This window comes from Astatotilapia calliptera, chromosome 7 (genome assembly GCF_964374335.1).
Source record: "Astatotilapia calliptera chromosome 7, fAstCal68.1, whole genome shotgun sequence".
In the NCBI taxonomy this organism is placed as follows: domain Eukaryota; kingdom Metazoa; phylum Chordata; class Actinopteri; order Cichliformes; family Cichlidae; genus Astatotilapia; species Astatotilapia calliptera.
The window spans coordinates 37,659,795-37,687,588 of NC_137428.1; the positions used below are offsets into that span (position 1 = coordinate 37,659,795).

At 40.1% G+C, this 27,794-nt stretch overlaps 1 protein-coding gene across 4 annotated transcripts in view; it reads right to left on the reverse strand.

The window, feature by feature from the left end:
• Nucleotides 1-21,019: 21,019 nt before the first annotated feature.
• wdr7 (WD repeat domain 7) overlaps nt 21,020-27,794 on the reverse strand; it is a 100,912-nt gene continuing 94,137 nt past the window's right edge. For all 4 annotated transcript variants that reach the window (XM_080303620.1, XM_080303619.1, XM_026174507.2 and 1 more), the window contains 2 exons: nt 26,445-26,549; nt 21,020-24,256 (listed from right to left, as the gene is read on the reverse strand). In XM_080303620.1, coding sequence (XP_080159746.1) covers nt 24,053-24,256; nt 26,445-26,549 — 309 coding nt within the window. In that variant the 3' untranslated portion in view covers nt 21,020-24,052. The remainder of the gene's footprint in view (nt 24,257-26,444; nt 26,550-27,794) is intronic.

Genomic DNA, 27,794 nt, shown 5'->3' on the forward strand with positions numbered 1-27,794 from the left:
TTGTAGCAAGGTTTCTAGGGGATGTGAAAACCTTTTTTTTTTCATGTGCCAAACTTTAAATGCCTTGAGTCATTGTTTGGAGTTTGGATTCAGGAGACAGACACTATCTCTACTTTCAAGATTAGGCTTAAAACTTTCCTTTTTGCTGAAGCATATAGTTAGGGCTGGACCAGGTGACCCTGAATCCTCCATTAGTTATGCTGCAATAGACATAGGCTGCCGGGGATTCCCATGATGCATTGAGTTTTTCCTTTCCAGTCACCTTTCTCGCTCACTATGTATTAACAGACCTCTCTGCATTGAATCATATCTGTTATTAACCTCTGTCTCTCTTCCACAGCATGTCTTTTATCCTGTCTTCCTTCTCTCACCCCAACCGGTCGCAGCAGATGGCCCCGCCCCTCCCTGAGCCTGGTTCTGCCGGAGGTTTCTTCCTGTTAAAAGGGAGTTTTTCCTTCCCACTGTTGCCAAAGTGCTTGCTCATAGGGGGTCATATGATTGTTGGGTTTTTCTCTGTATCTATGAAGCGCCTTGAGGCGACTTTTGTTGTGATTTGGCGCTATATAAATAAAATTGAATTGAATTGAATTTGTCACGTGGCACTGTTTTCCTCATCTGTTGTGAACCCTACTTTTGTAATTGAAGACATGAAGTCTTACAGAGCAATCACCAACAAGGCAAAATCACAAAAACATAACTCTAGCTGTAAACTGTCTTTTAAAGCAGTTTTCTTCTCAGAAATCATCAGATATGGAGTTTAAGTTTACCCAGAGCTAGCCTATAAGCTACTAAGATATATCCAGGCAAGTGCAACTTGAAAAGGGAGTTTAAGTTTTCAAAGCTCGGATGCCTTTTTAAGATATTGTGTCCAGATCCCACTGAAGTGGCCCTCAGCTCCAAATCTGAGGGGATAATGTGTTTGCTAATTGGATTAGTGTCTGGATAATCCTTAATAATCTGATGATCCAGTGCTCTCAGGACTTAAAGGATCATTCTGGTTTATTTCAACCTGTTGTGTTTCCCATTAATGTGGCTGTTGTGACTCCATGAATAATGCCAACACTGGATTTTCCACCTCTGCTGTAAAAACTCCAGAAACAGTAAAAAATATCAATGGAAGAACAACAAGATTAGCCAGTGCTTTTATACCAAACTGTCCTGTGTCACCAAAACGATTTATACAGTCCTAGAATTGGACAACATGGCGTTGTTTTTCTTTTTTGTCCTGATATGCAATCCGAACTGCAGACACACTTCAAGCTTAGGTCATTAAGCAAGGTCTCTCTTAATGTTGATGATATGTAAACCTAACCCAGTGTTATTAGAACAGTAAGTTCTGACTTACTGACCAGGACCACTGACAGCTAAACAACCCCATAGCATGATGCTAGCACCACTGGGCTAGACAGCTGGCACAGTGTTCTTAGGTTTTAACGCCTCATTCACGGGAGCTGTGTGGAGAGGGTACACTCCATGAGGTTTCTGGGCATGCAGATATCTGATGACCTCTCCTGGACTGCAAATACTACAGCGGTGGTTAAAAAGGCCCAGCAGCGTCTCCACTTTCTGAGAGTGCTCAGGAGGAACAACCTGGAGGAGAGGCTGCTGGTGACATTTTACAGAGCCACCATAGAGAGCATCCTAACGTACGGCATAACAACATGGTATGCAGGGTGCTCAGCTGCAGACAGGAAAGTACTGCAGAGGGTCATCAACACAGCCCAGAAGATCACTGGCTGCTCTCTGCCCAGCCTGGAGGTCACTGCAAACTCTCGGTACCTCAGCAGAGCTGGCAATATCATCAAGGACCACTCTCACCCCAGCAACCAACTGTTTGAACTATTACCGTCAGGCCGACGGTACAGGTCACATAAAACCAGGACAAACAGATTCAGGGATAGCTTCTTTCCTAGAGCTATCACCGTAGTAAATAAGCACAAAAACAATTGAACCTATTCCATACCGTCACTGTCATTATATTATGCTGCTATTCATACTGTCATTATATTAATGCTGCTATCCTGTATATATTGTACATACTATTGTTTGAGTACTTACGATTGTTTTTTTTGTACTTTTTATATTTTACATTTATATTTATTATTGAAACTTGCACCAAGGGAGTGGCACTCCAATTTCGTTGTACTCTGTACAATGACAATAAAGGCTATTCTATTCTATTCTATTCTTATTCTATTCTCACCTTTACTCGTCTAAACATACCTTTTGTCATTGTGGCCTAAAAGGTCAATCTTTGTCTTGTTTGACCACGTGTATGCATTAGAGCCTGTGTGGATTATAGAAAATCCAAAATAAATTCAAACCCTTCCACACAATTCTTGTCTTTTAAAGTCATTAAACAATCAGTACAATCAGTTGAAAAACAACAGCTCAAAGACACAAATAAACGTCCCAAATTACCATGGTATTTCTGCCCATGGTGTGTATGTAAACTTCCACCAGTGTAGCTTCATATAAAATCCAATTAACTTTACTTGACTCATAATTTCTTTCCATATATAGGAAGTGATCATCTAACAATTCTATAACATGAGCTAACCGCCCAATTCAAACTGACACAAGTAAAATCCTCTTCAACACTAAACAAAATAAAACAGAAAAATACTTGCATATTTGTGTCTCAGTTGCTGTTTATAGTGTCAGCGTTTTTTTGTCCTCAGGGCAGAGAGGTGCTCACAAGCAGCCCAACAACTTCCCAGAAAGCCGCCCAGTGTGTAGGCTGGTAAGGCAGGATACACCTGACACCACTTCGGCAGAGACGAGGGTCTAAATTCAAAGAATATACAAATACATTTGAACAAAGGTGCATGCTTTTCACTTTGATTGTGTCCTCACAGGTGTGTACTGGCAAAAGGCAAATTGACATGATACCTTCATGCTTGCACGTGTTTCTTAAATTCAGCATTACATGTTGAATTTAAAATCTGTTCAGTTTCCATTTTACCATCAATTTTAAGAACCCAACATTATTCCTGTGATCATCAAGGAATGCCAGAGCAGAGCAAGGGCGAGAGAGAGAAGAAACACAATAAAAACAACAGAATTTCTTTCATTCCTCTTTCTTTCCCTCCACTCTTCTCTTTGCCTCTCCCTGCAGTAATCACGTCTCTCCCTCTCCAAGCGTCCAGCTGTCTGTCCAGGCTCCGGGTGTATCGATCCGTCCTCTTTCAACAATCTCCAGCCCTAACCAGTCGATGCTGCTGCCGGTCACATCCTGCACGCCGCCGTCTCTCCTGCTTGGCTTCCGGCTTTAATAGACCTGAGGAATCTGTTCTGGAGGCGATTTACAGCCGTCAGATGACAACCTCGCTTCTCCTCGATGTGTCTGCTGCTGACTGCGGTTTGTTATTTGTTATTGTTTGTTGTTAGTTTTGTTGTTTGCTGCTCGCGCTGAGGTGAAATTACAGACTGGCGTTGAGGGTGTTTCAGATGCGGTGGCATCATAGAATTGACATTTGCCATTTAGCAGAGGGAAAATAAATCTTTGCTTCCTCGCGCCCTCTGGACTTTGTCTCAAGGATTTTCAATTTGAGAGGCCCTCTGTAAAATAAGTGCTGTGGTGTTTCTCACCAAAAGTTATTGGAACACCACACCACCACTTTAAAGGCCTTAATTTATTTCCAATATATAATAACAGTTTTTTTAAATATCAGTCAGAAAAATATCTTACAGTATGTTTGGAAGGAACTGAAAGCTTCCAGGAACTAGGTTTGTAGCTTACAATTAATTTTGGGGGGAAATGCGCATGCATCCTTGCTAGGTTTTTGAAAACCCTGGATTTGAAACAAATGAATGACAGGGCCTCTGGCAGAGTCTCCAAACTAAATTGTTCCTGGGTGGGGAGCTAGACTACAGTAAGTGTGACTCAAAAGTCTTCAGTGAAGAAGAATTACCTCTACTCTGTTGCCTCCCGAGGCAACAGAGTAGAGGTAGAGGTGGCCGGGGTGTAGTCAGTAGGGCTTTGTGGGTCAGGTTGTGGTCAGAGGAAGAATCACTGCAGTTTAATCTCCAAGTGCCAAATTTGGACGGCTTCTACGTGAGGAGTTTCATACTGGGATGAGAGCCCAAAGAAGATCAAGGACACTCTGAAAGAATTATGTATCCTCAATATTCTCCCGGGAGAGTTGCAGGAGGAGGCTGAGTAAGGTGTGTTCAGGCACACTAGAGTAAAAACAGGACACCCAGATCCTTGTGACCGTTGGCCGGTGATAACATTTAATTCTTTTGCTTTAGAAATTACTAGTAGTTCTGGTAACCAACTGAGACATTGGTAGTTTTGCACGCTCAACATCAGGGCAATGACTTTCGATTGTAAGGTGCACAGGTCCGCCTGGTGGGAGCAAACCCACACAATCCACACAATCCCAATCTCACTCAGACTCACTGCAATCACTCCCAGAGAGCTGGGTAAGGGTTTGCCATTTAATTCATCAACACAGACAGATTTCCAGTGCCAATGAGCACAACTCATCTGTGACTCGCATGGGACTCAGCTCCACAGGTTGTATTCTGCTTATATTTCTGTACATAAAAAAGAAATGTTGGTATCTGCAGGTGTCATATTTCCATCTTGCAGCAACTGTGTTACTATTTGTGGAGGAGTTTCTGAATTTCTGTTTCAGATCTACGAGGTTCTGGCTGGAATCTGAATACAAATAGTTCATGTGAATTTCTATATAGTGCTTTATGCATGTTCCATTTGCAACAATCCCAACAGTTAATCTGTTAATCTGAATAAATGTGCAAAGCAATGTTATAATTTAAAGTTGTTACCAGAAGACACCACATTAGTGACTCTTTAACAACTCTACATCCTCAAAGTTTGGTCCTTTCTTCCTTGTTTGTTTCCTGATATGTGTCTCACTGGGCGAAGCCAGTCGCCTGTCAATCACCTGAGATGTGATTATAAGCAGCAGCTCAGACACACGGAGCGGATGCTACACCACAAAACCAATTCATCTCTCATCAGCTGCTCATAAACAGTCCATCGATAGCCTCGCTGAGATCGTCTGCGTCCAGAACGAGTCCGCAACAACTCACGCGTTGTCGGGGAGTCATTTATTGACGTGCACGGATATAAAATATTTATCATCAAGCAGCTCTTAGTTTGGAAACTTGATCAATCGTTATACCCTCCGGTGTACAAATCACGGCGGTTAAGAGCGGAATCGTACCGACACCTTTGAGACATCAAACACGGGAATGTATTGATCTCATTTTTGAAATGGAGCATGAAACTGATGTGAACAGTGACATGGGAGGTTTTCTCAGAGTAAGGAGAATTTAAAAATATATTATGCTTCTTTTAATGGGAGAAACAGTTTGTCTCTCTCTGCCTTTTACTAAGGGGTCCATGATTCAGGAGGTAAGTGTAGAGATGGGGTGCTTTGCTCAGTGGCACATGTGCACACAAATGCATACACAGGTTTCAGCCTTCAGTAAACTGAGCTTCACTGGACCTTAGTGTAGCATGTCCACACAGAGATGTTAACCAAGAACACAGCTTTGGATACATGACTGCAAAGAAAGCTTTGAAAAAGTTTCCAGAACCCTTCTGGACCGTAAGTCATACAGATTCAGTTTGATAGTTTGAATTTAGCCAGAAAGTTTGAATTGTATCCTAAAGACAGCCGGGAAACATTTCACACTGAAATATAACATTTTTGTTTCTGCCCAGTTCCTGTATGAAACTACCTTTATCTCCTAAAATGGTCCTGTTATATTTTTCCTTATTTCTGTGATAGGCAAACATCACCAAAACACTGAGTCAATAGTAGTCGTAGCAGTTGACGACAGCTGGACAGATGTTGTTGTTTCCTCGTACGGTACAATTACAGGACAAGAAAAAGCCAATTTCCGTCTCCATTGTGGCCGATTAGTTTGTTTCTTATTTTCTTAACAAATTACAAAATATTTCTAACACAGTTCTTGTACACAAACTTCTCCCTGTCAGAAAGTCCAAACACACCAACATGTCTCCAACGTTGTTGGCAAAAAACAAAAGACTAGGATTTGAGAAACAACGTTTAATGGACGGTTATTTTATGTTGAAATAAAATAAACAGTGGATGTGCCTATTAAACGTGGCCAATGTTTCAGATAATGATGTTGGTCTTTTAGACTCATTTTCAGTCCAGTCCTTACACCTGACCATTTCTGTTTGTCTGTTTGTTAAGCCTCTTCACACTGACCTCATTTGGGAGGAACCAGTGTTGTATCTAAACATAACAGACAAATCAGCAAAGAACCAATTTTCACTTGCATTTTTAGGCTCTTTGTTACTACCAGCTTGTCACAAAAACAGATCATTTGTTCTCATTTCTTTCACTGAATCTATGAGAAGTGCCAAAGATAGCAATTCGACAGGTCTAAAATAGTATTTCTGCACCAACAAGGCGATTCACAAAGGGCTATCAGCTGAAAACTCAGCATATCTCAGCATGGTGTGCAGTCTGTCCTTAAAACAGTGAGGAAACTGGACACGTGGAGGATAAAAGAAGAAGTGACCTAAAAAAAAAACCTCTCCAGCAGTTGAACAGTATCTGGCACAGGACCTGAGAGATGCATCTGGCCCTTCAGTTGATGCATCTACTGTTTACTGAAGCCTCATCAGAAACGGTCTCAGTGGAAGGGTGGCTGTCAGTAAGCAATTCTTAAGAAAGGTAAACAGGAAGTGAAGGCTGAGTGTGCCAAATTACACCAGAACTTGACCAAGAATTAGTGGCAGTATGTCTTATGGAGCAATGAATCCAAATTTGACATTTTTTATTCAATTGTTGTCAGTATGGAAGCTGTTAAAATTGTGCATGCAGAAAAGCACCATCAGTGATCCACCATCATATACCATTTGGAAAGCATCTATTTGGCAGCAGCTTCACTTTTCAGTATGACAGTGATCTTGAACACACTTCCAATGCAGTAAACAACCAAAACAAAACACACAATTGAAACACTATAAGTCAAAGACTGGCCTCCCTGAACTTTAACGTTATTGAAGCAGCGTGGGAACAAAAGGCAGCCAATATCTAAAGAAGAGCTCTGTACTAAATATTGTCTTTCAAGCTAAAGTCATTCAAATTATATATTTATCCAGAAGAACTCATCAGAAATGAGGGGAACCTCGACAGTCTGCTACAACCTGCAGCTGGTGAGCTGACCTCCTGAAAGTGTCAGCACTGAGCACAAACAGGTGCAGTGTGAGCCCTGAGGGGAAAACACGGTTCATTCAGTTCTATCAGCACTCGTTTGAAGCTAAAGGCAGAGCTGAAGGGCCGTTATTGTGTTCTGCTTTCTGCGTCTTCTTCTTTTTCTTAAAGAAAAGACAAGAAACTGATTGAGCCCTGAGCAATTGCAGCTAGAGGCCAAGATCACTGTTGGGCATTTTCTGCAGTTTGGCTTACACAGAAATTAATGATTGCAGCAGCCTCTTTGCAACCAATTTCACCCAGGGACAGCCAGCAACCAGTCCTAGTGACTAATGGTTGCCAGGGTGGTGCCAGTCACTCATTAGGCCTGTGTGCCTGAGGCCTAAATTATAGTTTATACTACTATTTACTGTTTTACTGTTTGTACTGTTGACGATGGCAGTGGAAAAGGAGCACTAAGGCAAGAGCAAGGTTAAGCTTCAAGTCCTTCATGTGACCATTTTCCCCAAGACTCATTCTCCTGGTCTTTGCGGATTCCTTAGACCAAGGTGGATCAAACGGGAGTTCCAGTATAGCGGTCTATCTTATCTATCTGGGGATGAATTTAAATATAACCTCGGATTTTTCACCTCCTCTCTGTTCTCCCTCCCCATCCTCACCGACTTTAACAGCAAACTCCAAGCTTGTTGGAGCTAAACACTCATTTTTGATCTCCTCGCTCGGAACTTAAGATTGACTTTCCTTCGTATCTTTCTTTAAACGTCGACACCAGAGGCCTTTGTCCCACGTTTAAGTATGCATAGATACTTTCTCAGGATTAAAGTGAATTTAGCAGGTTGACGGCTCTGATGTTCAAATGTGCTCCTGCTGCTGCTGTCAGGAGGCTCTGAGGAAAGATACGGGAGGGTATAAGTGGACTACTTAAAACTGTTTGTAGGGATAAAGATCTGTAAGTAGGCTGCAGTGAGATGTTTAAGGTTAAATCTGAATTCAAAACACAGATTGGGGGGAAAAACCTCCACGGGGATAACTTAGGGGTAGGATTAAATGCCTAAACCAGTTTTGTTGTTGTTTTAATTTTTACATCACTTAATGAAGGATAAAACATTATTTTAGACCTTTTAGTACGTCTTATTTTTAAATGAAGATTAAGACCTGGTTTAGGTTTAAGATTAGAGGTTCAGATAACGGATTATATCAGCACGGATCCTCACAGGGATCGTGTGTGTCCTAAAAGAGGACAGATGGGTCGTTTCCAGTAACTCCCCCGACCCACACACACACACACGCTCACACACACTCAGACTGATGCAGTGACACTTTGATGCACAGAGGAGAGATTAAAGGTCAAAACCCTGGAGGGTCAGAAGACACGTGTGGAGGCGAAATGGTCTAAATAGACTGTGTGTGTTTTCCCCAGAGGCAGATGTGCATAGAAATAAAAGTTACTGTGTGGTGTGGTGTGTTTTGTTTTTTTATTTGGAGTTGGAATTACAAAAGTTATGTTTTTATGGCCAGAATTTAAAAGGCTTAGGACCACCAGAATAACCCAAACCCTGCAGTTGGAATCTTCTCTGAGCTCTGAGATCTGTTACATCGCCCTTTTGAGGGAGGAAGCCAGTTCACAGTTCATGATCCCTACAAAATATGTCATATGGCAAATTTTCCCTGTAATCGTTGTAATAAGCAGGTTTATAAGCAGATTAAAGTCACTCCAACAAGATGAAAATAAGCTGATTTGTTCCACATATACTTTCCTAAAGTACATCCAGATGCACTGGATGTATCACAAATCATCTGAAGCATCATTTACGTTTATGTGAACACAACAGCTGTGACCTGTGGGTCCCACCTTAAAGCAGATGGGCTTTAGCAGCAGAAGACCGCAGTTACAATTTACACAGGCTCAACAAAACTGGACAATAGAAGGTTGAGTCAGAATTTGAAGTAAAAATCACAAAAACACTCCAAGTCGCAAAGCTCAAACCATCAAACTGGTTTCTTGAGTAGAGTACCTTTGAAATGATTCACATCATGGATGTGCAGCCGACAAATCTCAGACCAAAATCTCAGAGGAATGTTTCCAGCACCTTGCTGAATTTATGCCATAAAGAATTAAGGTAAAAGGGGGTCTAATCTAAAACACCAGATTATTGGGGTAAGCTTGTTTTTTCCATGTGTTTGTTTGTTAGAATCATATTTGATGTGTACTTTAGATGTTGTATACTCTATGGGTTTACATGTCAGTTAAAAAAAACTAAGACAAATCTCAGATTGAAGGGTTAATTAACTCTTTATAATATATTAAAATGTTTTATTATCCGCACAGTATAAAAGCATCTGTATATTAAGCAATAAGTACTGAGGCCACTAAAAGTTGTATTAAATTATAATAAAATATAAATTGAATGTTATATAGTGAGCAATCTGCTCCTACATTTCTTAAGTGTTATAAAAACCATGCAGACAATCTATTAATCTTGGAGTCAATTTATAATAAAGCCAATTTGTTCCTTATTAAATCTGATGAAATAAAGCTTGTGGTTCTTTACCATTTCGGGATGGTTGTACAACTGCCTCTTTCTCATGCTTTCTCATGTTCCCAAACTAAGAGAAAAGTAAAAACTTTGCCCTGAATCAGATTTAAGTGGAGTTGATGAACTTTTCTTTGGTTTCTGTATGATGAATAACGAGGTCATTCCACAGAAGGCAGGAGGTTTACGCTGCGCTCGATGGAGAAAAGCCTCCACGCTGGCGGGTGAAAGGAATTAAGAGAAGCAGGGAGGAGGAAGGAGGCCTAAATTTGCTGCATAAGTAATTTTTGATCAATATATAACATTAGAAAGTTCTTTCTTTCATCTTTTCATCAATAGTTCATCACTGTACATGGTCAGAACACTGCAAGAAGTGAGGCAAATTTATTTGAACCAAAACAGGTGGTCAGAACATCTGGATACTTTACCTGTCTCTGTATACAGTGCCCAAAAAACAAGCACCGATATGGTTTCTGACCAAAACTTTGGTCCTTCTAACATTGATGGCTTTGATTGTTTGCAGTTAATTTAGCAAAGAACAAACAACTGACAGTGAAAATAACAACTTTTTTCTTTTTTTTCTTTTTCCTTAAAATGTTTTAATATTGTATGCAATTTCCTCAAGTAAAAAGTTATTAAGTAGAAAAAACTGCTAAAGGTCGCTTGTCAGATGAGCTTGCAAGCTAATTCAACAACACTGTAACAGTTTATTTAGAAGACATGTAGGTAAACATCCCATCCACTCCTGTCTGAAAGCCACTTCTGTATAGCTGCTAGCTGCTAGCTAAAGTTTACACATCCCACGCTCAGTGGTAACCATCTTGCCAACGTAAAAGAAAGGGCAGGGACCAATATGTTTTAGCTAATAGCCAACTAGCTATCTAGTCACAGCAGATAACTAGTCACAGCAGATAACTAGTCACGGCAGATCTTTTTCGGGCTTTGAAAAAGTGAAATCAGTGTTGTATGGTTCTTATGCAAAACTGTTGTCTTTATTGTAGAAGATTTGAATAAACACAACAGCAAATGTCTGCAAAATATGGCAGATAGCACGACAACAACACTGAATTGCTGCACTTCTTGTTCTCCTGTAAGCAAACAACTTGAATTTTAGATTTAAGATTAAATTCACATATTACAGTACCCAGAGCAAGTTAGGTAGACTACACTAAACCTATCGAAGAGAAAAGTAAAATGGCAGAAATTACAACAAATTGCCGCACTTCTGGACACTAAGAGTGACCATAACTTCTAAAATAAACATCACTTTGTATTCAATAAGAGGTTAAACTACCAATTGAGATCTCATTAGAAAATTAGGGCGGTTTGGGGTCTTCACTCACCCCCATTCTGTTAACCGTCAGGGCTGGGGGGCTGGGAGGAGGTGCTGGCCGTCGGATTGGGGTCTGGGATGCGGGGCCTCCCTGCTACTGCAGATAAGGAGGCGGGCTGCTTTCCTCCACCCCAGAGAAAAGGGTTACATTTCCTGGGGTGCCATTTCCAGTTTGCCCCTCTGGGGGCAGGGGCACCTGGGCCTGGGATATAGAGTATGTTTGGGGAGTGTGAATGTGTGTACAGTGTCTATTTGTGTCTGTCCCCACGTCGGGTGAGTGCTGAGTATTTGTTAGTGTATATGGGGGTAGGAATGCACGTTTGTGTCTGCGTTCGTCTGTGTCTATATGTCAGCTTGGGTCTTAGACTCCACCTCTCTGGGAACATCTCAGGCTCTCTGAGGTATGGAGACCTAACTCCCCTCACCACACTCCCTGCCAGTGGCTGATGCCCTCAGACGTTGGTGTGTTGGTGGTTCTTGGTGTCTGGGTCTGGGCGCTCATGTATGTACCGCCTCACTCCTGTAGGTCGATTGGCCCGGCTGGGCCCCTTCCAGGGAGTGGGGTGCCCTCAGCCTCTGGCCTCTGGGCCTGAGGCCCGGTCCTCTCTGGCACAGCTGGCTGCCGGCAGAGCCCGCGGGCACGTCACTGCAACCCCCTCTGGCCTCTGCTCTGTGGCTGCTGGGTGACCTCTCGTTTGGGGCTCTCCTCAGCTCTTCCCAGGAGGGTGGCACGGTTGCCCCCCTGGTGGTCCTCCTTGGGTCTTCGTATTCTGGGGTCTCTGGATGTCTGGGGCCTGGATCTCCTCCATGCCTGCTTCATGCCCTGGTGGACGGGGTATGGCGCCCCACACTCCCTAGCAGATCGTTACATGGAGAAACCTTTTGAATACAAGCGTGCTGATCCACACAGGTGTGCACACAGGTGTACACACGGGTGTTCACAGACACAAACTACACTTTTCTTGGCTGCTACCTCAAAGCACATTGTGCGCTCTCGATCTTGCGTACTGCACAATAACATATAATATTTAGTATCTACTGTTAGCTAGTTTATTGTGATGGTGTTGTATTTATTATGTTGCTCTTTCTTGTTTGTTTTCTCTTCTGTTTTTTCTTATCTCCATACAGGTGATCCAGGTGTTGTGTTTGTTTTTCCTTTTATTTTTCTTCCCCCCTTTCTCACCATCTCTTCTCCCCTCTATTTTTGTTTCTCCCCCTCTTATTCTTTCATTCTTTCTCCCTGTCCTATCCCCCAGTTATGTCTGTCCCATCTGTAACAACCGGAAATAAAATAAAATAAATACATAATTATAATAAAGGTCAATCAAATGGACCAATATGGCAAGGCCATGATGATCCAATTGGTAAAGTAAATCCGCCTGGCATCTTTCTTGGCCTTCAGGCAACAATTCTGATGACTAAAGATCCAAACGGGACAGGCAAAAAAAAAAAAAAAAAAAAAAAAAAATATATATATATATATATATATATACATATATATATATATATACATATATATATACACATATATTGGGGGGAAATCAAGGAAGCGGAGGATGGTTTTCCATGTATACTACAAACCATGTATCTATTTGATTTTTAACCCTTTACAACTCAAATAACCATGCAAACATTCTGTAATGATTCTCAAATAAAAAAAAAATAGGAATGGGAACTGATTTACCAAACAAAATCTGAAACAGGACATATGTTGGAGTAAAATGTAGAAAGCGTAGGGTTTTTTTAACACCAGAATACTTGTTCTTCATTTAAAAGTCTAATCAAAATTTAAAAACCTCTCAGGGCCGCGTAACTTCTCTAAGTGTGTTTGCTTATCTCTGATCTCCTCACCTCGTTAAAACACCATCCACACATCCCTCCACAATCCCACAAACCCTTGCATCTTAACTGCCGTTAGTAACCTTAAGCCAGCTCTAAGCTGCGCGCAGCTCGACGCTGCATTGATAATTGAAAAGTAAAGAGGCGGCGATTAATTTTTGACAGCGTTGTGGGTTTTTTAAGAGTTGGCGGCCCCTCCTCGAGCGCGGGGGCCCGCCGGCTCCTGCTGTTGATGTGAGAAATCCTGGTGAATCAAAGCTCCGACTGGGCTCTTGAGGGTTTCTCTCCCTCTGTATCTCCATCCCTCCATCCTTCCCTCGCTTGGCCGGGTTTTAATGCCTACCTGAGGGACTGAAGGGGAGGGAAGCCGAGGTTCTCTGACTCCACGTCGATACTTTCTCTCTCCAGCTGAGCAGAATCACAGCCTCTCTGCTCTTAACTAATCGAAACCTGAACCTCTACTCCCCCCACTGAACTCCCTCCTCTTTCTCCCCTTGCCCTCCCTCCTCATCCTCGCCAACTTTACCCAACAAACTCCGAGCTTGTCGGAGCTAAACACACACATTGTGCTGTTTTTGATCTGCTCTTCACTCGGCACTTATCATCGACTTTCCTTCGTATTTTCCTTAAACGCCGACAATGGAGGACTTTGTCCCATGTTTAAGTATGTGCGGATACTTTCAGGATTAAAGTGAACTTAGCAGGCTGACGTTGAAATGTGCTGCAGCTACTGTCAGGACGCTGAGATACGGGAGGATAAGAGGAGTTCTTAAGACAGTTTGTAGGGATAAAGATCAGAAAGTATTTTTGAACTGAAACCTGAAATCAAAACGCTGAACTGAAATCCAGCATGAGAAGAGGCGTAAAATGAACTCTGAGAGGTCTAAATTATTACCCCAACCCAAATCCAAACCCTGTGCACTCAGAATTTCCAAGTCTTGACAATCAGAAATAAAAAACGTTATCATTTTAACTTGACCTGCATCAAATTTTATGTGCATTTTATTTAAAATGGTATGGATTTAGGGTTGGAGTATTCTGCAGGGTGTCATTTAAGGATTAACTTAAATCATCTCTCAGTATCAAGAAAGCCAAGTTAGATTTTTGGTAAGGACAAAGAAGCTGAAGGGTAACGGTGCACAGATTAAATTAGAGGAGAAATTTGAAAGGCACTGGCATTTTGTATAAGGTAAAGGTTACACACGAGGGTTAAATAGATTTTATAGACCAACGCTATGTTTAATACGAGGCATGGCCTCCTCTGAACATGATGGAAATAATCACCCGCCTGTGTCCAGATCTGTTGTTGAGGAGTTCCTCTCCCTAGATGCCTCTGATTAACACATCGAACGAGCACGTCCATGTTCGATAGGAGACCTATCAGGACAGCTGCAGGAGGTTTCCCCAAATTTGGATTGGAGAATCTCTATCCAGTCAGATTTCCACCAGGAACAATCGCTCAGAGATGGTGCTCTCACAGATGCAAGGCTGAAAGACCCGGTCAGCTTCACCTGGTTGCAGCATGGCCACGATCATGAAAACCAGCCAACCAGAGCAGAAACTCCCCACAGTGTTTGGGTTTCCTCGAAGATCAACCTTTTAATCAACAAGAAATTCAGAAAGAAATTTGTGAAATGGGTTAACCTGATCACACCGAGCCGTTGTTTCTAAAGGCCCACATCAAGAAATTTAATATTTTGATCTATTATAAAATAATGTCGCTAATGTTCAAATATCAACTTCAAATATATATTTTTTTAAAAATGTAAGAAACATATTTAAAACAATAAACTCAAAGCCTTGCTATAAATACCCCCATGAGTACCTGTACACAGCGTTTTAACTGCAACCCAAACCACTGCACTGCATAGACGTGAATCGATGCAGGAGTCCTGGTTATGGTGACCTGTTACATTTTTGTGCTGCACTTGGCTGCACAAACACTGGAAACCTTGGCCCATGTCCACAGAAATCAAAGTTTAACCACAGCATAAATGAAATAATCATCAGTGCATGATAAAGCTCTAAAGAGCCTTTGCAATTGCTATTGTGAAAATACTCCCTACTCAGGAAACTCGAGTACAGTTAACACAGGATAGTGTTTGCATTTCCAATTTAACTCAAAAACAAGCATTCCAGGTTACTGCACATGCTTATTCAAATATACATGAATAGTTTTTGAGCAATTGTGTGTATTTAAAAATAAAGAGATAAAAACACGAGATCCTCGAAGCACGAGATAGTGAGACAGCAAACAGCCTTCATACTGAACTAATCGTATAATGCCCAACACCCCTGGGAGACAGCATAGATATGAGCAATGGTGCCTCGTAAACAAGTACTCCAAAAGTACAGTTAAATTGTACTTGTACGTTTTTTAAGCTGCTTTATTCTTGTTTCTAAGCTGCAGATCATGAATAGGTGCTTAGAGTCATCATGTTTGTAATTCATTGTTCATCTGAGCAAAGCTCCCTTGAATATGTGCAGCGTGTTCAGAACGCTGCTGCGAGGCTTCTGACTGAGTCCTCTAAACCCTCTCATGTCACACTGATGCTGATCCAGCAGCACTGGCTCCACACTGAATTCAGAGTCCGTGTAAAAGATCTGGTTCTGACTTTTAGAGCTCTTCTTGAACAAGCACAAGCTTACATCAGTGAACTTTTATAGTCATATCTCCCCAGCAGGTCCCTCAGGTCTTGTAATCAGAGCTCAAAACTAAAGGGGACACAGTGCCCCCCCACAGACATTACATTTGTTGTGAAGCACTTTGTGACCCTTGTCTTTAAAGGTGCTATATAAATATAATTTTACTCACTTTTTCTTTCGGCCGCTCCTTTCAGGGGTCGCCACAGCGGATTATCCTACTCTGTCACAATAACCGTCACCTCTTCACGTCCTCCTTCATCTTCTCATCTTCTCTGCAGTGCTCCTCTCTTCCTTCTTTCTCGAAGCTCCATCATCAGCATCCTTTGTCCAGTATATCCACTGTCCCTCCTCTGCATTCAGATCATCTCAGCCTTGTTTCTCTAACTTTATCTCCAAACCTGAGCTGTCCCTCTCTTTCTTCTTCCTCATGTTATTGCACTCTGCATTGCATATATTTTATTATTTTTGGAGATTTAAAAACATAAATCTAGTAAATATTACTTTATTATTATGGTTAAAGCTACCCAGTAGTATATAAGTCAATAAAGTAATATCTGGCTGCAATACTAATGAATCAGCAATTGTAATAAGGTTTAGGATTCTGTATAAGAAGTACTTTTACTTGAGATACTTGAACTTTGATACTTGTTTCTAATCTTATTAAAGACTACAGACTCCCTGAAATCTGCACAGCTGCTACACTGATGAGTTTCAAATCCAACAGCATGTTTGAACTGTGTTTTACTTCCACATTTTTAATGAAACTAAAAGCTGTGAGGCAGTAGAAGCTGCTGCTGGGCTCCATCTTACAAAACTATGAAGTTCCTCAAATTAAAAAACAACTTTGAAAACTTTTCTCTTTAAAAAAAACTGCAGTGATAGTGTATTTGTATCTGGGCTAAATCAAGCAGTCGGGTCCCTGCAAACCACTTGCAGATGAAGAGTTTTTTTCTGTATTTCTCCCCTCAAACGCTCTCCCATCCAGCTGTGAGATCGTATCGATTCAACCCCACCGCAGATCTTTTGATAATCTTTTTATCTTGAGAAAGAAAAAAAAAGATACTCACTCACAGTAAAATCACAGAAACTTTTGGGAACATCAATAATGGATAAATACATGATTTTTTTCTGATCTTGACAAAACTTTCATATCCACAACAACTTAAAAAAAAACTAAGGAGATAAGACGACAGATGGGGAGAATATTCAGATTTGTTTTTGACTCCGTGATTATATTTAATAAGAGGATAAGTTTTCTTCAGAGGGGTGGAACAAAGGAAAAGGAGGAAAAGAGGCAGAGGAGAGGGAGTATTAGAGGGTATGAAGATGAAGAGTTTTGGTCGGCTGCCTCGCCCAAGCAGATCAATGAAAAAAATCAAGGAGACCAAAGAAACTGAACCTCCTGCTGCTCTTGGTAAGTAAGTGGACAGTAGGACTTTTTCCCAAGTATTGGTCTAATAAAATAAAACTAATTGAATTTAAACTTAAAATGTAAATAAAAGAACACTATCAACAGTCAAACATGGTCCCGGTAGTGTGATGTTCTGGGGCTACTTTGCTGCTTCGAGTCCTGGAAACATGAATTCTGCCCTGAAGCTGGATCTCACTTGGGTTATGAAGCAGGACGATGATCCAAAACACACCAGCAGGTCCACCTCAAAAAATTAAAACAAAATGAAGTTTTTGGAGTGGCTAAGTCAAAGCCCAGACATAAACCAACTTGAGAAACAAGTAGCTAGTAGCTTGGGGCTGACAATAATCGTGAGCTTTTAAGAGAAGTGGACTAACTTTGACGTCCAATCAGGAATCTTTCTGATCCTGCTGTGGAAACAAATGCGAAATTTTATCCAAACACTGGCTAACAGGTGGTCTGCTTCATTTATTTATTTTAGGTTTTAAGTCTGTATGGTTGATGAGGAATCTCTTCTTCCTGAGCTGTTTTTCATCCCCTAAATAGACACGCTCCTGATCAATACCATCAATACATTGTGTTCAGTAAGAAACTGATCAGACAGTTGGAGTGAGAAACCAGGGAAGGAGGAGCAAAGAAAGACGCTATGTGATAAATGGTCGGGTTTCTGATGAAGGACTCAAGGTCAAAGGTCAAAGCCACCTGGAGGTTTGATCTATAGCCTGAGAAATGACCAGAGGGAGAAACACACAGACAGGATGTCCATATTTTATACAGAATATTGTGATATCTTAGTCCGTGAGGCTCTAGTTATGCACTATTGCATATAACCTAACCTTGAGTCTTTGTGGTGGTTCTAAATGTCTAAATAATCATTCTAAGTGGTGGTTTCCAAATCTCTTTTTGGGGTCTCAAGTCTCTGTGGTACTTCTGGGTGCCTTTGTGGTGGTTGTATATCTCTGTGTAGCATTTCTAAATGTTTCATAGTGGTTCTAGCTCTCTATGTGGTGTTATTGACCCATGTGAAGAACTACAAGTTCCTAACTTTATAAAATAAAAACATCAAATCAGTGATCCTCCTTTATAATTATTTTCCAGGTTGAATTATTTCAGACAAATAAACAAAACAAAACAGCCAATTCCTCAAAAGCATATAACCATTTACCTTGCAAGTGGTTATTGGACATTTTGCCTAAATCCCTTAAAGAAAGTTTTAAGATTTAATTCGCATTTTCTGCAAAAACACTTATAAGTGTTTTAAGCAACAACAAAGGTAAAAGAGAGAAAGCTCATTTGATTTCAGTTTTTACTGTCTCTCTGTTCATTTTTAATAGTTAAAAGTGAATTATTGAGCACACGCTTAACTTTTACAAGCAGAACTTCAACTTTAATCATTTTTCACGTTTAAATTATGAACAGACTTCATGTTTTTAGTGTAGATGAGATGAAAAAAAAAAGAGTTTGGAAGTCCAAAAGATGGAAACAGAAACTGTCAGAGATCAGAGGGAGATCGATCTGCTTCTCTGTGATCAGAAACTTGTTAGGCAGGTCTTCCCTGAGCTCATCATGGTGTGTGTATGTGTGTTCACCTCCTCATTAAATTAAATTTGCTTAATGACAGAAAGAGACAAGATGCATAAATATTTCAGTATCTTTAATGCAAAGATGAATGTTAATTTATATATATTACATTAAGTTAAAGGGACTCTGCTTAACCTTAGAAAACCCCACAAGTGGCAGATATGTAGCCTAAGTAAGTTAAAGCTAGCTGACCATATGTGTCGATTACTGTAAAGCAAATATTCTGCATCTTACAGCTATACATTTTCACTTTAAAATCAGTGTTTTTTGCATCCATCCTGTAAAATGCTGCCATCTTGTGGCTACAACTGGTTATTGTCTCTTGAAGCAGGCTTAACTCTGCTTGTGTGTCCCATAAACTAATGGTGGAGCTGCATAAGCTGAGAGGGAAGCAGCTTCCTCTGGTTGTATATTGTGGATAAACCTCTGGGCCCGTATCCCTAAAGATTCTGAGAATCCTCTCAGAGAGCTCCTAACTTAACCTAAAAATTCCTTGCCAGGAGTTTTAGCTTAGAAGTGATTCCAGAACATTTTCAGTGAACTCTGAGCAAGGAATGGATGGGAAATCCTATCTTAGTGAGGAGGTGTGGTTGACCCCGTTGCTAGGTATGAGTCATCATTTCAAAAGCCGTGATTGGTTGATCCTACAAGTTTGATGGAAATGAGCTTTTGGTGATAATGAGCAAAGGATGTACCCTCAAATCAATAAACATATTATATACTCTAATCTTATGCTGACTGTAATTGTAAATAATATTTCACATTCAAGAAAATATCTGGAAAATGAATAGTAAGCTGTAGGGGTTATAGCCATTAGAATCTAAAATATGTGAAAACTTAAACTCATTACACCCTGTTCAAATAATGATTTGTGTCTTATTTGCTCATATTAATATCCTAGCTGGCATATTTTGTACTTTCACTCCCATATGGACCCCGTTGAAAACAAGATGGCCTATCTCAAGAGGCTGTCCTTAATGAAGTAGAAATCACAACGTTACAAGTCCAGTGTGGTCTTAACGAGGGTAACACGGCTCAGCTTTTAGCAATGTCTGTGATTGCAGACCCAAGTCATCACTGCTGCATTGTTGCATTTTCCCGGTTGCCAAATACCTCAGGGTTGTGATTACTTTCGTCTCTGGTGTAATAGCGTTGTGGCGTCGAGTTGGTGAAGTAATTGCATCTCTAAGGAGATCCACCACAAACATGATTCCTGCACGATCCAATCTGTAGCGTCTCAATAATTCCCTGTCATCCAGTGTTTGCAGGACATCTCTCCTGCCTCTTCTGTTGGCCATTTTGTGCAGCTGCTTAGGGGAACTCCTAAGCCACTAAAAGTCCTCTTCCCTGCTCTTAGCAGATCTCGCCTTAGGAGCCCTTTTAAGCACTAGGAATCTTGAGGAATAGCTTTTATATTAACTGGGATTGTCATGTCACTTTTAGGGGAAATTCTAAGAAAACGTCATGACTCTGAGAATTTTCTTAGAATTTGGCCGCTAGGAGCCACTTTTTGCACAAAGATTCTTTAGGGATACGGGCCCAGATGCTTAGCTATCACGGTTCATACAAGTCTGAGAGTACTTTTCCACATTTGTAATTCCATCAGGTTTTGATAAAATCCCCAACAACACTGGCTGAAGTGTTGCTCCAAACAATGACTTGCTGCAGGTAGATTTTTTAGGGGTTTTTTGCCATTCCTCTCATCCTTCACTTGTCCAGATTAAGTTTTTGGGTAATAGCTTTTTGAGAATCACCTTAATGGTGCAAAAATACAATTTTATGCTTCTCAAGCTGTTACCATTTGCACAAATTATGTGTTTTACTGACAGGCTGCTAGTAACAAAGTGTCTAAAGGTACAATTGGAAATTGATTATTTGCCAAGTTGTCTGTTAGACACAACATTGGTTTATCCCTCCGGTTGAACAACTTTTTATACTTGAATATGATTCATAGGTCAGTGATAAGTGGCTGGACAAACAACTAAAAACAGACATTTCTCTGAAAATGGTCAAATACAAGGACTCAACTGAAAATGAGTGAAGATGATAGCAATGTCCAAAAGAAAAGCCTCCAGACATTCAGAAAGAATTATTGCTGAAGACCACTTTAAAAATTGCTTCTTGAAAGCAAAATATAAAGAAATGAGGCCTACTTCAAGACTTGTACAGTCCTGTATATCTGGTGATTCTGACGGGTTCTGGTGGAAATTTTTGTTAATAATCAAGTTTTTCAAAGGAGCAGATAGAGAGAAATATAAAATATAAAACATAGTAATTTTTAAAGGTGTTTTAATCAGAGGTGTGTGGTAATATGAACAGAAATGCAAGCAAACCTGTAGGCTCCAGTCCCCGACCCTGATAAGTATACGTGAAAGATGGATGACTCCATCATTAAGTCTTTCCCTAATAACATGTCAGGAGCTTTTGGTTAATAAAAGTTGCCATGATCATTTGGAAAGAAAGATCAGAGTGTAGAGAATAAAACAGATGCATCATTTGACCACCACAGTCACATTTTCATCTTTATTGGACATGATGACAACAGTTTTACACAGCAGATTTATAGGATGCACAGTAGAATCAACCTGTTCTGTTACGTCACGTTAAGCTCATACATGCAATACATCACACACTCTTAAACACTCTGTAAACAATAAATACAATCAAACTAAAATGAGTAAGAAACACAGATTTCGTTTAGTGTAGACTGCAAGTAAGAAAGCAGGTGTTCGGCTGTACAAGAAGAAGAAAATATAAGCAGAAAATGGGAGAGTTTCTATATTAAAGTAACAAGACTGCTTCACTTTGTTGTAAACAGCTGGTTAAAGATGAGTTTTACCATCTCCAGTTTGGATATTTCCAGCAAATGTACCTCGTGTGTTTAAAAAAGAAAAATCCCCAGTAGGTTCTAACCATTTTGGTTCACTACCTTCACAGCAGAACCTCTTTTTCTGGCTGGATGACCAGATCTTCCTCACTTGTTATTTACTCCTCAGCTCTTCCTCTCTGCCTCCTTCATTTTTCCTCACCCTTCCTCCCTCGAGAGGCTGCCAAAAACATATTTTTTCAAACTGTTAAGTGTGCTGGAGAAAACGAAAGATTAAGATCTCAAAGCTGTCAGGACCTGGTGGACTGTTTGTGTGTGCGTGTTTTCAAAAAGAAGCCGTCTGACGAAATGCTGGAGGAACTTGTGAAAAGCTTTGACACGCCCGGGTTTACAGGTGTGTATCGGTGTTAGAAGCTTTCTGACTGCACTAATGAAACTGACAGGAGCTGGAGAGAGGAGAATGACGAGGGGAGAAATTAGAAGCAAAGCAAGTTTGAGCATTTTGCAAGAGTCACAAAAATCTAAGCCCAGTACAACTGACAGAAAACACTATAAATATATTTGCATATATTTATATATAGATAGAATTCACTTTCTGAATAAAACTCTGAGTACTAAAACAGTTAAATTTTTTTTTAAAGTAATAATGTGCAAAAATGTGTCATCAACCACAAAGAACAGAGCTCAAAAACCTGATGGTAAAATTTTGCCGTTGGAAATGTCCTTTGTTGCATCTCTAAGCACCCCTAACATCGATGTAATCATGTACCAACACTGTAGAGTTTGTTTATCCCTCTGCAGAATGTGCAACTTCTGCTAGTTTGCTATTGTTAAATTTCATCATCTTCCTCCTAAGAGGTGATGGTTGTACTTGGCTTGGGGCAAACAAGGTAAATCTAGAATGATAGCAGCATTTTAAATATAAATGTATCTCTGCATCATGTATTTTTAGTGTCATAAGACGACTTTTCCATTTTGGCTCTTTTAACTTATGCTAAATAAATTTGGTCCTTCTTGTTAACCAATAGGAAAAGCACATTTTCCAAAATAAGTGATTTGTGGTTTAAAAAAACAAAACAAAAAAAAACTGCTGGCAGAGGCTTGAAAATGGACTGGAAATTGTGAACTGGAAAAGTGGAAATTCGCCACATTAGCCACAATACATACAAAACAGGACAGATGCTCAGATCACTATACAACATGAACAGCCTACATACATTGCACAATGGCTCTGAGGATATGTTGGCTGAATATGGACACATTTATAGTCATAGATATATTTCAAAAGTCAGATGTGAATTGCAAGAAGAGGACGATGACGATTTCACGTGCAACTGCCAAATATACAGTGTTGTCCTCTGCAAAGAAACAATCCAGTGGGAAAAAAGGAGTTTTTTTTTTTACTTTTGTTTTAAATGTATTAACCTCCAGAATTTTTAGCCTTTGAAAAGAGAAACAAAGTCCAGAGAAACTTTGTGGAAGTGACAGGAATGATTTCACTGGAAGAATAAAAAATAATATGAAGAGGTGGAAATAGAAGTATTTCATTAGATATTTTAGACCAAAAAGTGAATATTTTGCTTTATGAAGGTGCTGAAGGCTGAGGATCAGCCAGCTACGAACCAGTTGACATACAAAACGAGGGGTAAACGTTCATGCGACAAGTGAAATTAACAAACACAAGAAATATGATTTTTTTTCTTAAAAATGACCAAACATTGGGAGCTAAACTGAGCTTTCCCATTAAAAAAAACCCCCCATTACTGGTAACCACTGATGATGTATCTAACTTAATTTAAATTTAAAGGTGACCAAAATAGCATTAATTTGTCTCCTTTTACATATCTGCCGTAAGAGCAGCTACACCTCCAACCTCCAAAACTTTAATGGGACTTTCAGGACGAGCAGTCTGAAGTGAGAATGTGTGTTTAACAGTGAAAATACACTTGGGTGCAGACACACACACAAACACTTCTGTGTGAAGCCAGAGAGGTTTCAAAAGCTTCCAAGGTGTCACAAAAATACTCACATGTGCACACGCACATTTGTGCAGCTTGAAAGGTGAAATGCATGTACTGGTCTTACAGAGGTCGGAGCGTACCTAAGGCCAGAGGTCAAACTAATTCCTTTCACCATTTTCTACCCCCCAAAATACACATTTTAATCAAAGTTTAATCACCAAAGTAAATACCTCCCATACATAGAAAACATTTATTAATCAAGTGATCCAATTACTGGAACTGAAATAAAATGAAAAAAAAAAAAAAATGAAAAAGGAGACTTAAATTAACAGCAAAGGTTTGGAGGGTCTGTGACATCCAGCATCAACGGCAAATAAATAGGAATGGCAAAGTAAATGATTAAAAATACATCAATGCAAATCATGTAAACAAGGCTTCTATCACGGCCTATAAAGATATCACACAGTCACTTTCCTTACAATGATTACTGCAGGAGATAAAATGAGAACATGAATCTGGTCCAAACCTGGGCCTGAGCTGGGCTTTTATCATTCCTTCAGATTTTGACCTCAACTATTAGTTTTGATCATACTTCGAATCTCTTAACTCTAAGACTTGGCCACTAAAATATCATCTGAACTGCAAATACCAAAATTACCACCAAATAAATCCAGAGTGTAGCTTTCTAGAGTCTGCTTCAAAGGAAAAACCTCCTACCAGGCCCAGGTCTGTCAGAAGTAAATACAGCTTGGATTTAGACCATGAAGCGATGCTCCTTGCCATCATGGGCCATCAGGATGACATTGCGGTTGGACGTCCAGATGAGACGGGCAAGCTTCAGGTGGTTCTGGGAGCCTGGGGAGGCCGGCTGGACCGGAGGAACCTGGTACGTCTTGATGCAGCGAAGCTGAGGAGCAGAGTTCAGCATTCCGATGCTGCCCAGCAGACTGGTGTTCATCTGAGGAGGACCAACAACACACGAAGCCACACATTCACCTTATCTATCAATCAAAGCCTTTTAACATTTGCCAGGTGTTCATAGGTGACCAATTTAGGGTTAAGTTTCATTTTTAGCAATGTGCTAAACAAGCAGAGTTTTATAAGCTAGAAGATGCTTTCAATTCAAGTTTCTTGGATAAAGTAAAGTTGGTGGACTAAAACAGGGAGAATCACTATGATACTTGCACTTCCCAAACACTAAACAGGTCACTAGCAACCTGGAGGATTTTAACCAGTTTATTGCTCAGCCAGCCTGGGAGGTTTGAAGTTTGGCTGTATGGATGTTTTTTCAGTATTGGAGCAGGTCAGGTATGTTAAATTAATTTTAGTTCCTGGGGAACATACATACCACCACAAGTTGATCTCAGATGGGCCAAATCAGTAAAACCAATGGGTAGTAAGCTATCTTTGTTTTTAACGTAAGTGCAAATGCAGCTATTGGTGAGATGGAATCATTAATGACTTTTCTGAATAACAACTTTTGCAGTTTGCAAAGCCATCCACAGTAGACTGGATTGGTCCACCTTCATCCATGGGTACTCTTTTAAAAGAGATTTTTGATCTCACAGTTTCATTTCTGGAAAATGAAAACCCACTTTATAACTATTTCTGTGAGCCTTTTTTGTCATAGTCTTGGTTTTCTGCGTATTATTCAAGTATCACTTTCTGGTTAAATACAATTTAAAGAACGATTTTATGGAGCAGCAGGTAACTGATAAAACATAAGGCAGGAAGAGCTGGGCTAGCTGGTCAGTATTGCCTGAATTTTCAAAATAAAAGCAAGGGAATGGTGTCATTCTCAGACAGCCATTAATAAACCTGAACGTCCCACTCATGCGCTCATGTGAAGTCTGTGTAGGAAACACTGCCTTCTCTTTCTACTGAGAGCTGATATCTCCTCCCTCATTTTGACAAAAATTAGTTATTGAACATCCGATGATCATCAGTTTCTGCTGAACCCTGTGAAGACGTCTCAGAGGGAAAACCTGGAGTTTAACCCCAGAGTGTGTCTATGTAGGAAATACACAGCGAGTGGAAACCAAGACTACACTGCCTCACACACATACACACACACACACACACACACACACACACACACACACACACGCCCCGACAGAGCGTCTGCCAGCTCATTACCACAGCAGCCGTCTTGCCGGCGCGCTTACAGTGGTTTATGCTTACAGTAATGCCATTAACGTGTGTGTGTGTGTGTGTGTGTGTGTGTGTGTGTGTGTGTGTGTGTGGAGACATCTGTGTCAGAGGTCGTAAAGACCTTTCACTCAAAATAACGGTTCCTGGAAGAAGATAAGAGGAGCCTGATCGGTTATCTGAGTTTGTTATAGTTTATTTAGATGCTTTATGTGTTAAGACTTTTATTTTCAAGTTAATTTTTTAGTTTGTGTAGATACAGTGGAATTAAAAGTAAACATGTAAATGAAAATATCTAAATTCAGTTTTTTATGTTTTTAACCCACTGTACAGAACAGTCATGACTGAAAGCAGCCAACTGGACAGTATTTTTTAATTTGTTCAAATCCACCACTGGTTTGTCTGAAAAGAAGTGAAATCTGAAGCTGTTTGCATGCTGATAAACTGATAGCTCTTTACACTTGGCAGATTTCATGTAAACTTTAAGATACCTGCAGGGAGGAGTCTAAAGGAGGGCTCAGCATTTATTCCACTGTATATATACTAAAGAAATCCTTAGCTATTGTTTTCCCCCCCGATTTATAATATAAATATTAATTTAGAAATAAGTTATTCTCTTGTCTCATAGAATAAACTTTTTTAAAAGCAAAAAGCTGCACAAAGGGTCAGTCTAATTTCTTGCACTGCATAAACCACATCCTTTCTTTTATCTATTTTATCTAATCTATTTCTTTAGTTTTGTGTAACGTTTTTTTGCTTGAATAAAAAGACAAGGGTGGAAATGTGCAAAAAAGGTTGCCCTTCACATAAAGCTTTAAATCTGCTTTAAATATACTGGAAGTTCATATCAAACCACAAACCCAAGTCCATGTTTATTACATCAGAAACAAACTCACCTTTGTAAATCTGACTCTATACAGTCTTACCACAAAATAGTTAACGACTTCAGAAGGATTGCATTAAGATAGTTTGTATGTGTCTGTATGGGTGAGTCTTACCTGCCAGAAGGAGATATGGCTGTCAGCGCTGGAGTAGGTTGCCAGATAACGGCCATCAGGGGCGAATGATACCGCTGTGATTGGACCTTTGTGACCGTGAATGTTCTACAGAGGAACAATATGGGATAAAACAAACTCATTAAAAACAAATGAAGAATAAAATAAAGTGAATAAAAAACATGCCGTAGATGGAAAACAAAACAGAGCATCAATGCTCGTTTCTCTTTTTACTAGTAACTGTTAAATGAAAAACTTATGCAAACTTCATTTAAAACTCCAGGAGTCATAAACTGTGTGTTGATGGTGTCAACATGCAGAAATCAGCCTGTTAAAATATTTACTCTTTAACATTTACCACAAGTACTTTACTCAGAAGACAAATGAGGTGGTCTAATTCAAACTGTGCTATGGAATTAATTTTCCACCAACTGGTTAAACATTTAAAACAAAAATAAATTAGGGGAAAGTGTAAAGTAAATAAACACAAGAAAACGTAAATGTAAATTCAGAAGAAAATAAAATTATTCAATCTTTGTGATGTTTTATGAATTAATATCTAAGAAAAACAAACCACTCAAATCAATTAGACATCCGAATCAACCAATACATCTGGTAACCAACCAAAACAGAAACAGGTAGGCAATCAACTAACCACCCAGGAGGGCAACCAGCCAGGCATACAACCAGCCAACCAGGTGGATAACTAAACTAAGCCAATAATTCTTGAATTCAATAAAACAAATAGGAAGGCAACCAAACCAGGAACCAGGCAATCAAACAGGGAAGCAACGAAACAACCAGTCAACCAGGCAGCCATGCAACCAAACAACAAGGTGGATAACCAGTCAACCAGCTAGCCAGGTGCGTAAGCAACCACCCAAACAAGAAGGCAGGCATGTAGCTAAACAGCCAATCAATTAGGCAGGCAACCTATCAACCAAACAGGTAAAGAAAGACCTCTTTTATTACTTATTTATTAATACGTTTGTGGTTTTGATTCCCCACATTTGTCTGCTTTACACTTTAAATAGCCATCTATAAAAAGCACAGTTCTGACATGTCCAACCCTCTTCTGACGAGAGCTTGTTGCTCTGTTTGTTGCTGTGATGATGGGAAGCCATTTTTATTGAGGGTTTTATAACACTGACAACAGACCAGAACAAAATACCACTTTACAGTATCACTTTACAGTTTTATCAGCCAACAGCACATCACTCACTATCATCACTTAAAGCCGCTAAAATGAGAGCATGCCCCGATTTCCCAGACAGTTCCTCTTTCTGATGGCTGGAGGTTCAGTTCAATAAACTCTGCTCTGTGATGAAGCCTGAATGAAAAACAAATTTTGGC